Source organism: Molothrus aeneus, chromosome 14, assembly GCF_037042795.1.
Source record: "Molothrus aeneus isolate 106 chromosome 14, BPBGC_Maene_1.0, whole genome shotgun sequence".
Lineage (NCBI taxonomy): Eukaryota > Metazoa > Chordata > Aves > Passeriformes > Icteridae > Molothrus > Molothrus aeneus.
The window spans coordinates 16012767-16029130 of NC_089659.1; the positions used below are offsets into that span (position 1 = coordinate 16012767).

The 16364-nt window shown below is 41.1% G+C and overlaps 1 protein-coding gene across 3 annotated transcripts in view; it reads left to right on the plus strand.

The window, feature by feature from the left end:
- DACH2 (dachshund family transcription factor 2) overlaps positions 1-11862 on the plus strand; it is a 243180-nt gene extending 231318 nt beyond the window's left edge. For 2 of the 3 annotated variants that reach the window (XM_066559451.1, XM_066559453.1), the window contains exons 10-12: positions 304-447; positions 3472-3537; positions 10972-11862. In XM_066559451.1, coding sequence (XP_066415548.1) covers positions 304-447; positions 3472-3537; positions 10972-11009 — 248 coding nt within the window. In that variant the 3' untranslated portion in view covers positions 11010-11862. The remainder of the gene's footprint in view (positions 1-303; positions 448-3471; positions 3538-10971) is intronic. The other variant, XM_066559452.1, reaches the window with a different exon arrangement.
- Positions 11863-16364: the final 4502 nt, after the last annotated feature.

Genomic DNA, 16364 nt, shown 5'->3' on the forward strand with positions numbered 1-16364 from the left:
AACAAAACTGAGCTCCTTAGGACAGCACAGTGTACCCCTCCTGAATCCCAGCTAACTCACCAAAATCTTCAGGTCATTCACAGACTTTGATAGCTCCTGACTTGTGAGAGAATTTCACCAATAATCAGCATCCTCAGAATTGTCTGTCTTTCAGGTCACCACCACATGCACATCTTTATTGTTCTAGGAGTCCTGAGCCAGAAATGCACCCTTTGAATATTGAACATAACCTAATTTCTTACTGTCTCCGTCATCTGTTAATTGAGCCCTGACAACCATTCTTACACTGTATTTACATTTCAGCCACAATTCAAAAACGCTTGAAGAAAGAGAAGAAGGCAAAGAGAAAATTGCAGGAAGCTTTGGAATTTGAATCCAAGAGAAGAGAACAAGTGGAACAGGCTCTGAAACAGGCCACATCAGGTGACGGTCTCAGGATGTTAAATGGTAATGTCTTAGTTGGCCTTTCACAGTCAGCTTAAAATGATGTTTGATTGAGTGAGAAAAAAAAAAATCAGATGGTGCACAGAGCAAATTTCAGAATAAACCCCCACAATTCTTTCCTGAAATAATGAAAAATCTATTTCAGGCTATGTGCTCTGGGTCGAGAATTAAAAAAATAAATAAGTCTGCAACTAGAGAAACAGACAGAGCAGTTTACACAGAGATGACAAGAAATGCTGAATATATTACAGAGAAATCTGTTACAGTGCCAGCTAAGACAATGTGAAATTTGGTTCCTATAAGGTTCTGTGAACTCTTCTCTCCCAGCAGATTCATTTTTAGAACTGCTGAGCTTCATTTCAAAAGCCGTTTGGCTGAAGTTTGCTCAGCCTCAGGACCTATTAAGTTTGTTAAATATGTATCAGCTTTCAGAGCTGACTGGGTTTTGAACATTTCCCAAATATTCTTGTGAAACAAAAGCAAATCAGTTCATCTCCTAAGCAGTGATTAAGTTCTGGCTACCAGGAGGATTTGCCTTTTGTGCTTAAGATGATTCTGGCCAAACTTTAGAGCTTTGGTTTGAACATTTAAGACTGAACCTAGCTGAGATTCAATTAATTTCAGGTTCTGCAGCTAAGGTTTAGTCTGTGCATCCCTACCTGGAGTCTCTGCAGAGGCTCAGGAATCAGAGTGACATTCAGTCCCTGCTGCATTCAGGTGTCCTGTGGTGTGTTAATTTGTGCTGCCTGCTTTGGGCACTGCTAGAGACTGCAGAGTGCAAAAGCTGCCTGACTGCTGAGCAAAAATAATGAATTTGGCTTGTCTGGAGTTCTCAGCTGTGAGAGCTGCCCACACTGTTGTCTAAAGGCAGGGCAGGGCTGTGTGTGTGCCCTGGCACAGCAGTGCTCTGCAGGAGATGGGAGCTGGGATTTATCTGGGGCACCCAAGGCACATAAACTCTGTGAGTATGAGAGCAGCATCTCTCAGAGGCTCCTCTCATCTGCTGTTCAGAGCCCTGCACATCCTGGAAGCAGGGACTGGCTGCTGTCCTGGAGCACTGGCAGTGGCCAGGGGGCTCCAGGTGTGGATTCACAGCTGCAGTCACAGCAGGCTGGGGACAGTGACTGGGGAGAGTGGATGGCCAAAGCCAGCAAAAAACCTTCTCCACTCCTCCACTGGATCAGACAAATACCCAGACTGGATCCCACTGACAGAACCAGCACCTTGAGAGGAAAATCAGAAAAAACCTAAAATCCTGCTGTGCTGCAAGGTCACTCCCCTGGCTGCTGCCACTGCAGGGAAGCACCTGCTGCTCACACACCAGCCAGCAGCACCCAGCAGTTCTGGAAGCCACAAATCCAGGGATACCAACGTTCCAGCAGTGTGATTAACACACCTTTACATCTGCTAGTGTGGGCCTGGCTGCAGCAGTTTGATTTGCAGGCACACTCAGGTAGTCATATATATGTTAGTGCCTGCAAGAAGCTGATATTTACATGCTAATCTGATTGCACATGCAAATCAGGTAGCTCATTAGCATCTTAATCCACAATTTAATTGCAGGTACAATTTTATGACAACAAAATGTGAAGGGCTATTCTGAGTATTTTTAATTTAACTCTGACAGTCTGTCTCATTTAACAGATGCTGTTATTAGTTACAGATGACTTTGTCATTTTTGGTATATACAGCGTGTTCTCTGAAGGGTTTGAGAAGAAAGAACCTTTTCAGATTGATAGGTCAGAGCCCTGCACTTGCCTTCAGAACAGGAATCTGAGTAAGGGAAACCCTGCAGATTAGCAGTCACTTGTAATTTTATGAGGAAAAAAAAGTATATGTGAAAATACTGCTTTTTATATCACATATACATTTATAGAGCTATATATGCACACATGACATGAATTTCACTTACACATTTATTGCTGAGCTATTGCTCTCCTGTAAGGACTGTACTTCTCAGGGTTGCCCTGCTTTCACTCAGGGCTCAGTTACTGCAGGGTCACCAGCAAAGCATCACCTCTGTGACAGATCCTGACACTCAGCTGAAGGGATCTGTGAAAGCAACAGTGCACTTATTCCCTGTTTGAAAAAGTCCAGAATGGGCTTTTGCACAAAAAAAAAACCCAAACTGTACACACAGCTTCCTTTCAGGTGTGGGTTTTTCCTTCCTGTAATTTCTAAGGGCTGTGTGATAAGGGAAGCAGATGTTTCTCCAGGATTTGAGGTGCCATGGATTCAAATCACATCCCCTTCATGCTAATCCTTGTTGGCACAAGGTGCATCGTGGCATCTGTTCCTGTAACACCCTGGGGTGTTGGAGCCCCCACCCCCACCCCAAGGACTGTGCAGACACAGGGATCACCAACATGAAATTAAACAGGTCCAGAGTGAGTGTCATGAGACTCCTTCTCAACTTGGGAAAAAAAAAAAAAGAGCGCAGTCCTCTTTGGAAAGCTCTTCTCAGAGATCTGGAAATGCTTCACATAATATGACAGCTGTAATTTGGGTTTGGGTGGTAACACATGCTCACACATCCCAAGCTGAGGTTGGAAATGCAATTTGCACAGTTCTTATCTGTAACATGCACTCACACAAACTGATACACACACACCCCAAAACTGTTGCCTGGCACTGGCTATATTCTTAACTCTGTAATTTGGAGGTACTTGGCTACATACAAGAGTCAATGTAGTTTAATATTATCACAGTTTAATTTCAACTTTTATTTTTCATGTGTCAGATGCCCTCATTCTCCAAGAGGATTTTGCAGACATATTATTACCACGTGTTGGTTATTATCTGATCGTCAGACAAATGTGAAGCACGTTAAAAATAATTCACTGTGAGACCAGTAATGTTTGCACATTTTGGAAACAATTTACTACTGAAAATTCTATGAGGACCAAATGTTTTATGCAAGACCATGTTAACTTGGAGAGCACCCTAGTTTGCTATAAATATTTTTCTAAAGATGCCTGAGAGAGGGGCAAAGGGGAATGCATTAATCTTCAGTCTCCCATCTTTCAGATGCTGGAATCCCAGATATGGAAATAGAACACAACGGAACCCAACATGACAGTGCAGCCATGCAAGGTGCAGTATGTACCACAGCTCTTCACTTGTGTTCTTGTCCTTAAAAATGAGTTTAATCATTTTTATATCTGTTTTCATGATTTAAGATCAGTGTAAATTACAGAGCTTTGGTTTGTTTTGCTGTTTGATACAGAAAACCTTTGTAAGAGCAAAGATCAGAAATTAACTTTACAATATCAGAAATTAAGTTGAGGTGATATTTAGCTGAAGTTAATTAGAGATGCTGTTTGTTTTAAAACTGATATTTATCTACCAAGACACATGCCCTTAGTTCAAAAGGGGTTTTATATATGATTTGTCATTTGAAATATTTTACCTCTAGTCTTTACCTACCAATCAAGATCGCAGATGTTTTCAAAAAATGCATGAACTGTAAGTGAAGAAGAAAAGCCATGTTCACATGATGGGCAGTTGTCTGGTGCTACTTTTCCTTCACTGTGTGCCTGTGTGTAAGTGCAGCACCTCCAGGTATGGCCTCAGTGCTTCCCAAAGAGCAGGAAATGAGTTCTGGCTGCAGGTCTGGGATGTGAGGAGTTGTGAAATCCTCCTTTGTGGGAGCAGGGACAGGGATATTCCCAAGGGATATTCCCATTCCTCTTGGAAGCCTCTTTGAGCCACACAGAAAATCCACAGTCCCCTGTGATAAAATCTCCTCTGAGCAATTTGAACATTGGAATTCTCTGATGAAAGTCCAACTTGTAGAGTGTTTCTCCCATCAGTCCTGTGCCATTTTCATTCCAGACTGTTCAGTTCTATGCTGGCAGCCAGCAGACAGCTTCCTCTTCCACAGAACTGCTGCTTCTTAGAGCAATCCCACCCTCTCTCCTGCTTCATGGGATGGTAACGTGCAAAAATCCCCTGTGCTGAGGCAGTTTGTGCAGACAAGAGAAGGGCTGCAGTGCACTTAGAGACACAAACCTCACTTGAGCATTTCTCTTCAGCTGGGGAAGGTCTGACTTGCATACCTCTGGTATGCATCTGTCGTCCATCTGCCATCCTTACAGGAAAGCTTTCAAATATTTTTACTGCTGTCTCTTCTTGTGATTTTAGATTCATATGCTCTGTATTACAGAGAAGGAGAATCACAGCTTTATTGTAATGCAGATATATACATCTGACATATGTGTGTGTATATATATGTGCACATATAATGAGAGCTGTGCTCTAAATATTGCAATTGGAAAATTGCTGCTGCCAGAAATAGTCAAAATATTGGATGAGCACTTGGGACACATCCATTTAAATTTGATGAGGAAAATGTTCCTTACATTTCTGATCTGTTCATGGGAGGAATGTTCAGTGCTCTTCCAGACAACTCTGAGAGTCAAAGGTGCATCTGGGCAGACTCTGGTAAAGAAGAGAAAGGTAATTTCACTTTTCAGTTGAAGAAAAACTATAAAACTATGACACTTGGCTCAAATGTGTCTTTACATCAAAAATGAGTGAAAATACTGTGAGGAAAGTGATGCACAGCCACTTCCAATGACCATTTACTTGCCTGAAGGAATCAAGAGAAGTTTATGTTACCTGTAGTTTATTAATACTCAGGAAAGCCTTGTGACTTTTACCATTTTTATTTCATGGAGAGTTTTTTCTTTTTTCTTTTAATCTGATCCCAACTACATCATCCCTTCAGTTATGAGAGGCTTTGGCTCAGGAAGTTTTTATTAAGCCTGGCCAAGGGGAGACCTGGATATTCCCTGTCTTGTGTCCGTGGGCTCAGTGGGAGCAGGATATGGCCTGGGCAGCAGGAGCTGCAGCCCTGTCCCTGTCCCTGTCCCTCCCATTCCCTTCCCTTTTCTGCCCTGCTAACTCTGACCCCCCTGGCATGGTAATCTGCTCATGGGGACACGTGAGGAGCTGAACCACTTGGTCACTAAACACTCTGAGCTGATAAAAAGCTTTCTGGAGAGCTCTCTGTGGAGCTTGTTTAGATTGCAAAGTGTTCCTGTCCTGTAGCACCATCTCTTTCATTTTTATTTATGCTGATACTGTAATAACTTTTTATTCCCTTTCCTTTGATAACCATTCGTGTCCCTGACAGCTCCTATTGCTGCTGCAGCTCTGACAATTCGAGCACACTCCCTCACTGCCCCTGTCATTTGCTGCCTTTGTTTTTTGGGCCCTGGGAGGAGGAAGGGGCAAAACACATGTCCCTAATACAAAGCTGTTTCCAGGCTTCCAAAATCTCTGTCAGTTGCTCAAAAAAAAAAGCTTTAGCATCAATACAGAGCTTTCTTTTTCTGTTGTCAATAGCTCTGCTGGACAGAAATCTATCATTCACACAGAGCTTTTCCTTTGAAATTCAATTAGTTCCACTGCCAGTATCTCCTTAAGACGGTTTAAAGGAAAATTACAGAACTACTGCACAGCCACCTTTCACAGTGATTAAGTCATATCATATTTTATGCTCATTTCTTAAAATGATTTTATTAACACAAGCTGTTCATGTACTGCGTTTCTGATCTGCATTATAAATCTTTTCCATTTAGTTGACTCATTTTCCCTCTGCTTTGTATATTAATTGAACAGAAATTTCATGTAGATGAGACTTCAAACTTTTTTGAACTTTACAGTCTAAAGCCTCCATCCTCCATATCCCAGATGTAGTTCAGAGCTGGAGCTGGGAGGTTTTTAGCTGGCAGAGGAGATCAGAGCAGGTGATGAGCACTCAGACACCCTCCTGCTCCTCCTTCCACCACTCACTCCTGGGCCACCACCACAGTGCATCAACCATTTTATCAGCCAATCTCCCTTCCACATAAAATAAACATACTGGGTGTCATTAAGTGCACCTTCAGATCAATGATTTTTGCAAATGACATTCAAGTACCATTTGAGTAGTGCATTTTTGCTGATAAAAGCAAATTAAATTAGCACAACTACAAGTGTGCTGATAAAAACTAAAACTGAACAGCAGCACCATTAGCTAACAAAGTAATATTTTCTCTTTACTGCTTTCTGCCATTTAGTTATTATCCTATTGGAAATCTAATTATAATCCTTTTACTCCCTAGTCAAACTTCACAGTTTTTGCAAGCTTAGCACTGACAAGTGATTTCATTACATTTGATTGCCCGCGCCCAGATTGACTTAACTTCACTCCGAGACCTAAAAGCCCTCTCAGTTTCTCAGATTCCCTGTTTGCACATTACAGCAACAGCTCCTTTAATTAATTAGCATGAACAGCAGTAACATGAACTGCTGAACAGAAAATAACATCATTTTATGATCGCAGGGAGACTTCTCCTTTTGCATGTTTATACCTTAGTTAACTTTTGTATTACAATATTTCATTGTTAGGGGATAGTGGAACAATCAGCAAAGCAATGTTAGCTTAAAATCTTAAAAAGTAGATGTAACAGTAATACTTGAAAACAACAATTTACAAAAAAATAAAATTTCAGGAAGGAGGCAGCAGCATAGGCAGGCAGGCTCTCCTGAGGTGAAAATGTACTTCACTGTGCCTGCAACAGGAGGCTGACCCAGGGCTGCTGCTGCTGCTTTTGTTTGTGACATAACCTGGCAGAGATCTGGCACAAAAACTCTGGGGTTACCATGAATAACATTTAATTTTTATCTTACTTGTGAATAACATCTTATTTATTTGTCAAAGATGAAAGACTGGTGTTGTTTGGAACGTATTTTGGGGTTTATCATGTAGAAGACTGGGCTTCAGTTCATTGGTGCTCTGCTCTAACCACTGAGTTCTCAAATCCAAGCTGCTTTATCTGAGTCTTAGGCCTGTTGTTCTTCCTGCCCAAGGTGTGTTCTCTCCCTAGAGCATGTCCTGCTCTGGAGGCTGTGGGTTATTGAACCCCTGGTAGCTGCCTCGTGCTGTGTCATTGCAGAGTTCCCAGAAAAGCTCTCTCAAAGCTCCTGTGCAGTTCCCAGACTGTCACTCCATGCTCACCTGCAGCTCAGAGCTGCCCCACAGGGGCTCACCAGGAACAGGCCTTACAGGGACTCACCAGAAATCCTGAAGAAACTCCTACCCAGCAGCTCTGTGGGTGAGCAGCCCTGCAGGGTCAGGCTGAGAGGAAGGAGAGGTTTTGGTACCAATCCCAAAGGATGCCCTGGGCGCAGCCCGCTCGAGATATCAGAGAGGGCACCTCTGATACTGTATCTGTGCCTCTGCAGGGTGAGGAGAGGCCATGGGAAAGTGGGAGAGATGAAAACAAACCAACCTTTGTTGGTACTGCTGCTCACAGCACCATTTATTGACCGTGTTCTTCCTGGGTCAAGAGGGAGCTGTGCCCTGCCCTCTCTCTGCTCAGTTTGAAGGGTATTTGCAGATAAAAGAGAGGTTTTGCTGGACAACCAATAAGCAGGCAAAGAAGTCATTTTTACTTGTCATTCAGCTGAATGATCAGCCCAGATCCATCTTCTTTCCGTGGTAGTGAAGGGATCCTTTGCTGAGTTTTGGTCACTGCTCTGGTCCTTACCCACAAGCAGGGCCTGGATTCATTCCCCTTCCAGGCAGGCAGCACTCCTTTCTGCCAAGGGCTGTAGGGAAAGAAGGATTTTCTGAGGGATGGGATCCTTTGGAGAACCAAACTAGTTTTGTCTGATCTTTTTCTTTGTACAAAGTAAGACACTGGTTCAAACTAATTAGCCCCAGCTTTGCAAGTTAATTTATTGTTACAGCATTGCATTTCCCATGTGTTGCTTCCTCCAAAGCTGAGCTTGGCTCTAATCTGACTGAGGGGCTGTTTACCCAGCCTGGGAAGGATGGAGAGCTCATCTCCTGTGCAGTTGGACACTTGTTTTGTTTTAAAGTAGTTTAGGGCAATAAAGCTAAATTCCTGATTTAAGCCAGAGATCTTACAAGCAAAGGATTCAGAAAATTCAGATATGTGGAATAAGCTGGGAAAGAAAATTAAATGTGAATAAATATGGAGATGATGATTATTGCCTTTGGATTTGTCCTTTATGCATCCATTAAAACCTTGGAAGAAAAAGATAAATTATGATATTATGGCTAAAAGGAGTGCAAGAGCTGCACCTGCCCTGGGCTGACAACTCAGGGAAGAGAATGCTGTCCTGAGGGAAAATTCCAGTTATTAACACAGACTCTGGCTCACCAAGAAACTCAGAGATCTTTACTTGTCTTATACATTGTGAAGGGGAAAAAAAACCTCCTTTCTAAATGTCTTGCTTATTAAGCCAGTCATGCATTGCTCTGTAGGCTGTAAAGCAGTGTAACATGCACAGGGGGCTCATAAGCATATTTAGTGTTAGGGAATATCATTTATACAGTTTTTATATTGTCAGTATTACCCCTAGAGAATGAGATTAGGCTTTAAACTACTGTAAATCTATGCTTTTGCTCACCTTTGTATAATTTCGTTTTTTAATAGAATGAAGCCCACATAAATGAATATTTGATTAAGGGATAAACCTGATAAAAGAATACATTTATTGCACACAGATTTATTCAAATCTTTGCTATATAATACAGTAAAGTGCTATAAAATGGTCTGTAGCTTGCAGTCAGCTGCACTGAGGAGATGGTGAATATTCTCCAGAAAAGATTAATTTGACAACATCACATTGTCTTTCCTGTGTAAGTGGGGGCACAGCTGCTCCCAGCACGTTAATTCCTCAGAGGTGATTGCTGTGTGACGTGGTTAATGCCATGAAATTCAGTTTATTGCACAGCAACAAAAAAAGTATTTTAATTTCTGGAGAATAATTGAGGGTGTTATAAAAGGGAAATATTTAACTATGCACTTTCTGTTCACTGATCAATGATGGCTCCTGGGTGGCTGCACTGGGCTTGAGCTGTGGCATTTACTTTTCTCTCTTACAGGTATTGCAGATATCTCCATTGAACTTTCCTTGAGAAATAAAGGGGATTGGAAGGAAATATGGAAACCTGTTCCAAAGTTTAGTCAGCCCACAGTACCCTCAATGTCCTCATCTTACCTTAATTTAAAAAATAATACTTATAATTTTAAAAAATAATACTTAAAATTTAATAAGAACCTAAAGAACAGCCTCCACTAGGGAAGAAGCCATGTGCAGCTTCCTAATGATCATGAGAAAAAGGAAAAAAAAAACCCCAAACCACAAACAAACCCCACAGTGCTCAATCCTTGCATTTCTGCTGAACCCCCCAGGCTTTAGTAATTCCCCACCAGGTTTAAAACAAGAATTTTCATCAGCCAATGGCCTGAAACTAATTTTAGTTCTTTCTTTGGAGGCTCCCAAACATCCCTCTGGATTTGTTATGTCCCTGGCTCTTGTGATCTTTATTTGTGCTTACATCCAAAATACGAATTAAATCATCTCAGTTTGGAGAGTCTGAGCCTCCTTAAAACCACAAAACATTCAATTACTAATTAGCTGTTTCCTGTTCCTAATGAAGTGAACATGTCGGATTTGGATTAAAATTCAGCTACTGCTCTCCTCTGTTTATGGTTCCAGATGTTTTTGTTTTATCTAGGAGGTTACTTTGACAGCTACTGCTAAATGATAAATCACTCATATTATAGCTGAAATGCATTTTGAAATTGAAATGTGGCAAACTTGGAGATTGCTCCAAGGATCAGTGTCAGTTTGCAGGTCAATACTTGTTCTTTCCTTAGGAGTGCTCGGTATTGGCGTATGTAAAACAGTAATGGGAGAGATGTCAACATTATACAAAATGCTGCTCCATATTATCATTTTGCTATCATCTTCCAGATCAGCTCTTGCAGATTTAGCTGGGTGGATTCATGATTCATTGTATAATGAGCAGGAATATGGATTCTTGTTAGCTTCAGTTTCTGTGGGCATTTCAATATTTATTTTTTCTCTGGGCCTAAAGTTGCTTAATGTGAAAAATCACAGTTGATAGGTACTATAACTAGGAATATTTTTATGAAGTGCTTTTCTGCTTCGTTCTCTAAATAAAGAAATAGAATTTCAAGAGAAATGTGGTTTCTGAATGAAAGAACAGTTTTCCAAGAACAGATCCTGATTTACATTTTCTGAAAGCAGTGCAGTTTTAACACCCTGTTCCCTGGCAGGTTTTGTGCAGGGTGTGTGGTAAAGCTGGTGCCTTGTCCCTGGGTCTGTCCCAGGGAGGCAGCAATCCAACACGGGCTGCCTTTGGGAGAAAAGGACTGTTTGATTGAAAAAATTGCTTCAGAGGAAGAAAATCCCAGTCAGTGTTTGCAGCCTGTCCTCAGCCATTGCTGGCAAGCACCAGGGAAGTGGTGGTGGGTCTTTGTCCTTTTTGGGGGCTTGGCCAGGTGTTGTCATCCAGTGCCTCCTTTTCCTACACAAAACGTGCCCACATGAGGGACAGTTTAGTTTATATCACTTTTAGATCTCATTTGGCTTGATGGAAAGATCCACAGCCAAGTGAAGAAACCACCTAAGTGTCAGTTAATTATAAAAAGTTCAACTGTGTAATGGACTTTTTTCTTCTTTTTTGTTTCCCTCCAGAAAACAGAACATACATCAAGCCGACCATTATGTACTGAAGGAACCACCAATTGCTGAAAAATGTATAATGACCACTATTTGAAGACTATATAGTTCCTGAGAAATGTCCCTTCCAACCTTTGATGCCTTCAGTACTGTGTGAGGAACAGGATTTGTAGCATGAAACTTGAAGGACAATTTCAAGCAATTTACTGTTGCTGCATTGAAAACTGCCGTATTAAGAAATACTGAGACTTTTTACAAGCTTACCATACCAAACCAAGCCTGTCACAACAGATCATTTTTAGGTCCCTGGAGATAGAAAGGAGTTTTAGTATTTTTAAGCACATACATCAATTATTTCCCCTCCCCACCCTGCCCCAAAAAAGAACTTTTTTTTTTTTTCCTTAGGAGGTGGCTATTACTGAATAGCAATGGCACAATGATTTTAAGCCACAATGGTCCTCACTGGCTGTACATCATACAAGTCCAGTTTATCACTGAAACTGTTCAACATGGAGCTGTTTCGATTGTGTTTATAAATTAAGCTTTGTTTACTGAAGCAGATACTCGATATATATTACGTTTTAAAAAGAAATGTGTGTACATTTTTTAAAAGAACGATGTAAAAATTGTCCTTTCATTAGATGACCGATTCAAAAGTGTGAGCTAAACCCTAATAGCTGATGTAATATGAGGATTATAATTGATGCTTTTTTTTTTAATGCTCAGTTCAGCTTGGCTTTTGGTCTTTTAAGATGGAAAAATGAATATGCAGTAGAGTGTTAGATAATGGAAACTTTTAAGTATGGTTTCTCTGTTGTACCATATTAAGTTAAAGTACACATTCTTTGTTAAAAATGTTCTTGCTAAAAATACAGTATTAAAAAGTTTTTTGTTTGACTTTGGAAATCTTTTAAGATTTTTTTTGGACTGTGAATTCCCATAGTAACTGTACTAATGCAAACCAGTATTTTGCACTATTAAAAATACTTGAAGAAATGACTTAATAAAGAGGGTGGGTTGGTATTAAACATTTTCCTAATTATTATATGCTCCAGATTCTGAACTTTGAAAACTGAAAACAGCTGAAAGCTTCCCTTCTCAAAACATGGCGCTGAGGGCTGGTTTGAGTCAGGTGGAATTAAGTGCTCACCTGTTCCCTCTTTATTTTAATTCCATGGTCAAAGGCACGGCGCTTATTTCCTTACACACTCCTGTTTATGTACACACGTTTACACACACATGCCCTGAATATAAATCACTGTCACTTAAAAACAAAAAAGACCTTTAAATAGATCTACAGGAAATATATTCCCTATGATTATGTTTACTTCTCCCTACATCTAAATGTAGAATGTTCACAATTTCTTTCATTTTTGACACTGCTTTTTTTCTCATTAGCAGACTTTTGTAAACAGACTCTGCAGAATAGAATCACCTGATTTATTTTGTTCCTAAAAGAAATCTTTACCTTAACCAGTGTCAGTGCAAGAAAATGTGCTGCCCCCGTTCTACAGGTGATCAAGTGACTTATCAGAATATTCTCCCAATTGGGTTTTTATCAATATTATTTTTATAGCAGCTGTTCTAATAACTGAATTAATCATGCTGCCATTGATCAAACCATCAAAAGTTTAATTATACAAAAAAAGGAGCATTAGGAATTGTGAGTCCTCCTGATTCTTAATAAATGCTCATGTGTGAATAAAACATTGCAACACCAGAACTTAAATTGTACCTTCAGGTATTATATTAAATTTAGTTTCAATTCCAGTGGGATTTTCTGAAGTGAGGGCTGGACTTTATTCTAAATTTTATTTTTAAAAGGGAGTTGAAGCAGCCCTTGGGGTGCTGCAGCATTTCTGGCTGACACAGTGCTGGCAGTGCTCCTGTGAAGTGCAGACTTTGAACAGAGATCTTTGCTCAGTTTTCCAGTTTTGTGTAGTTTAGAAAGACTTCATGTAACTAAATAGTTCAGTCTTTAAAATACCAACATTTTTGCACTTTCCTTTCATCCCCATAAAGGCTTTTTGAGCATTTTCCCCTTCAGTGACTGGTGTAGACATTCCTTAAGGCATCACTGAGCCTGGGTTGATGAGCACAGGTTGATTCCTGCTCTGCCCATCCCAGATTGGTTTTAAATGTCAAAATTCTGACAAATGAAGTTTAGGAGACTGATAAACTGGAGAGACTGACTCTGTTTTCAGTCCTCACTAGGTGGTTCCTGGTAAGTATTGACAAACCAGGAGGCTGAGGGGTTTGGGTGTCAGCAATGAGCAATGATATAGAGTAACGAGCCAACCTTGTGTGGAAGGAAGGTGTTAAAGCCTTTTAAAGGCTCAGCCTTCCCCACCACACTCCTCCTCACTGCAACAGCCCCAGCTGGCTCCCAGAGAGGGACAGCACCTCTTGGGGTTGGGTTTTCAGTGTGGCTTTTGTCTGGGTGTGGGGCAGAGGGACACGGGCAGCCCCTCCTGCTGCAGCGGGAGCTCAGCTGGGCGTGTTTGGGGTGCAGCACCCACAGCCCCTGTGCCAGCTCTGGCTCCCCAAGAGCCTCCCCAGCAGTGTGGGAGGGCCATGGAGCCATCCTTGGTCTTGGCTGAATGGAGGCAAGGGGATGGAATGCAGACCATAATAAACCCCAGAGGATCAATAGTGCCCAATCTCCATTTGAAGCCTGGATCTATAGCAGTGCACAGTGAGACCATGGCTGTGCATTAAAACCTGGATGCTGCTTGAAATAATTGCTGCCTACAAGGAAGTGGCCTGTAAATACATTTATTTACAGACTATTTTTAGTAACATGACAAAATGTGGGCTAACCTGAATTGTTACAAATTTCCTTTATGGCCTCAGCTGATCTCCACAACCCCTCCTGTGCCTGTGCATGCTCTGAGCCCTGAATACACATGAGACAATTCCCAGCCTGGGCTTGGATCTGGAACCTTTGGCAGCAGCAGCGCTGATGGAGGCACTTCCACCTTGCCCTGCAGCTCCTGCTGGGGTCCTGCAGCATCCACTGGCCCTGCTGCCCTTGCTGGGGAGGGCAAGGAATTTCCAGAGGGGCTTTTCTAAGCCAGGCCATGTGCTATCATCATTGCTAACACATCCTGCTAATGTTTAAGCACATGTAAAATCACTGTAATAAACAATCTGACTTCAGTTCTGTCTGCAAATAAGGGTGTCTTTGATGATTTGAAGCTGAGATGGAAGGGCAGTAAAAAAAGTATTTTTATAATGATGTATTATGGATGGATAATGATTTGCTGCTGCTTTGTTATTGTACATCAAAGGAATCAATTGAAACGAGCCAGTTCAGTGTCAGCAGAGCACAAATGCTGCAGCTTTTGTGGGTGCTGCACCCACTCTTGCCTTTGGACCTGGACCTGTTTGGGTCTCCTGTAGGAACAGAACATCCTTTGCATGAACATTTGGGTGTGGGCATCTAAGGCAGGGGGGAAAATTCTCTTTGGACCTCATTTTTTAAAATAAAAACTCCCATTTTTCTGAGTTTCACTTACAAATGCAGTAAGACTTTACTACATCTTCATTATGTGATTCTGTTGACATAATCCAAAACTGTGAAAGCAAATACAGCACCATACATTAAAATGCTCTTATGATAAGTGATACTTTAAAAACTGGATGCTTTATAATAGTTTAACTATTTTAACATACATTCAGCCTTGCATGTTTGAAAATGCTTTCACAGCTCTTTCAGAAAGGACACTGAAATGTGCACTCAATAAGCAGTAGATACCTTTTCACCATCTATTATTTTTGTGTCTCCAAGAGTGGTTAGTTGTGAGAAAAGGGGAGGTTTTTGCTGTGTGTGTATAGAAATAAATTTATATAAATAAAGAAATAAAGATAGATGATAGATAGATAGATAGATAGATAGATAGATAGATAGATAGATAGATAGATAGATAGATAGATAGATACCTGCTGCTCCTGGTACCAGAACAAGGATTCTGGAATAAATTCTGGCTGGTCAGAGGGAAGATGGAGATGGAGCAGCCAGAGAAGTGACGTGTTCATATTGAGCTATACAAAATCCATCCAGCTCTAATTAATCACTGTGTGCTTCACTCAGCCCCCAGTGGGCCAGACTTACTTTTCACAAGAAAACCCAAAGTAAAACAGTGGAGACAAACTCAGTTCCTCCTGAGTTGTTACCTGAAATGGTTTCATTATGGTGAGGTTTGTGTCACAGCTCTCTCACAATAAATGTTGCAGTCCCACACCCCTGACATTAAGGTTATTGAGAGTTTTTGCTGTACACAGCCTGATTTAAATGCTCTGCATGAATCACTTGAATGTCCCAGCAGCACATGGATGGACCTTTGGGGCTGTGCTGCAGGAGGGCAGGGAGGTGTTTGTGGTCACCCTGTCCTGCCCTTGGACAGCTGGACATGGTACAGGAGCCTGCTGGGTGCTCCTTTAGGACCTGGGGTTTGCCTGAAGCTTCACCTTGTTACCCAAAGCCACATGCCTAAAATGGACTGTCCCCCTCATCCACCAAAGTGGCCAAACAGGAAAAAACCACTGGCACTAAGTGAAACAAGGTGAGTTAGCTAAAAAGAGAGGAAAGAATTACCAGGAATGAAAAATAAATCTTAATTCGCTCCAGTGCTGGTAGGATTTGGTGTTTAACTTTAATCCTGTGTTTCATTCTCTGTCAGGGAGAAATACCTGGTTTGTGTTTCCCTGACAATTCCTGCCATTAGCTGAAAGTGTTTATTCCCAGAGCTGTGTGCCATCAGTTGATGATGCTGGGACACTTACAAAAGAGAGGTTTTGGCAGGAAAAATGTAACATTTGGAACATTATTATGAAACATAATATTGTTCTTTGTAGATCGGGCCAAAGCTATTCCATGCAAATTTTTGCATTCTCCTTCTTGGTGTCAGCTGGAGCAGAGGGTGAAACCACATCCCTAAAAGTAAGAAAACAGACCAAAAATGCTTAAAAACAAGGAATAAACTCCTCATTGGACTTTTTCTTGATAGTTCTGTAAAGCTGCTGAAGACAGAAATGGTACACAGAGATTTTTGGTGTCAGATCAGTGCTTTGCATTTTATGTGATCATTTACACCTGTGCAAAGTGAGTGTTTGGTAGCATTTGACAGCTGATTTAGTAACGTTTGACACCTATATTACAATGTTGAAATGACTTTACAATGTGCAAAGCAGTGGAAAAAGCTCCGATTCTTTTCGGGGCTTTTTCTTTATAGTTGAATATTGAAATTCCATTCCAAAGGAAAAAAATGTAATTCCTCACATCCTGACTGTAATTCTTTATTTCTTCTAGTATATTATGTTCTGCTCATACTAACTTGGGGGAAAAAAAGAAAAAAAGCATAAAGGGAAAAGAGAAAAGCAATTGTGTTTAATCCACAGCCTGGATT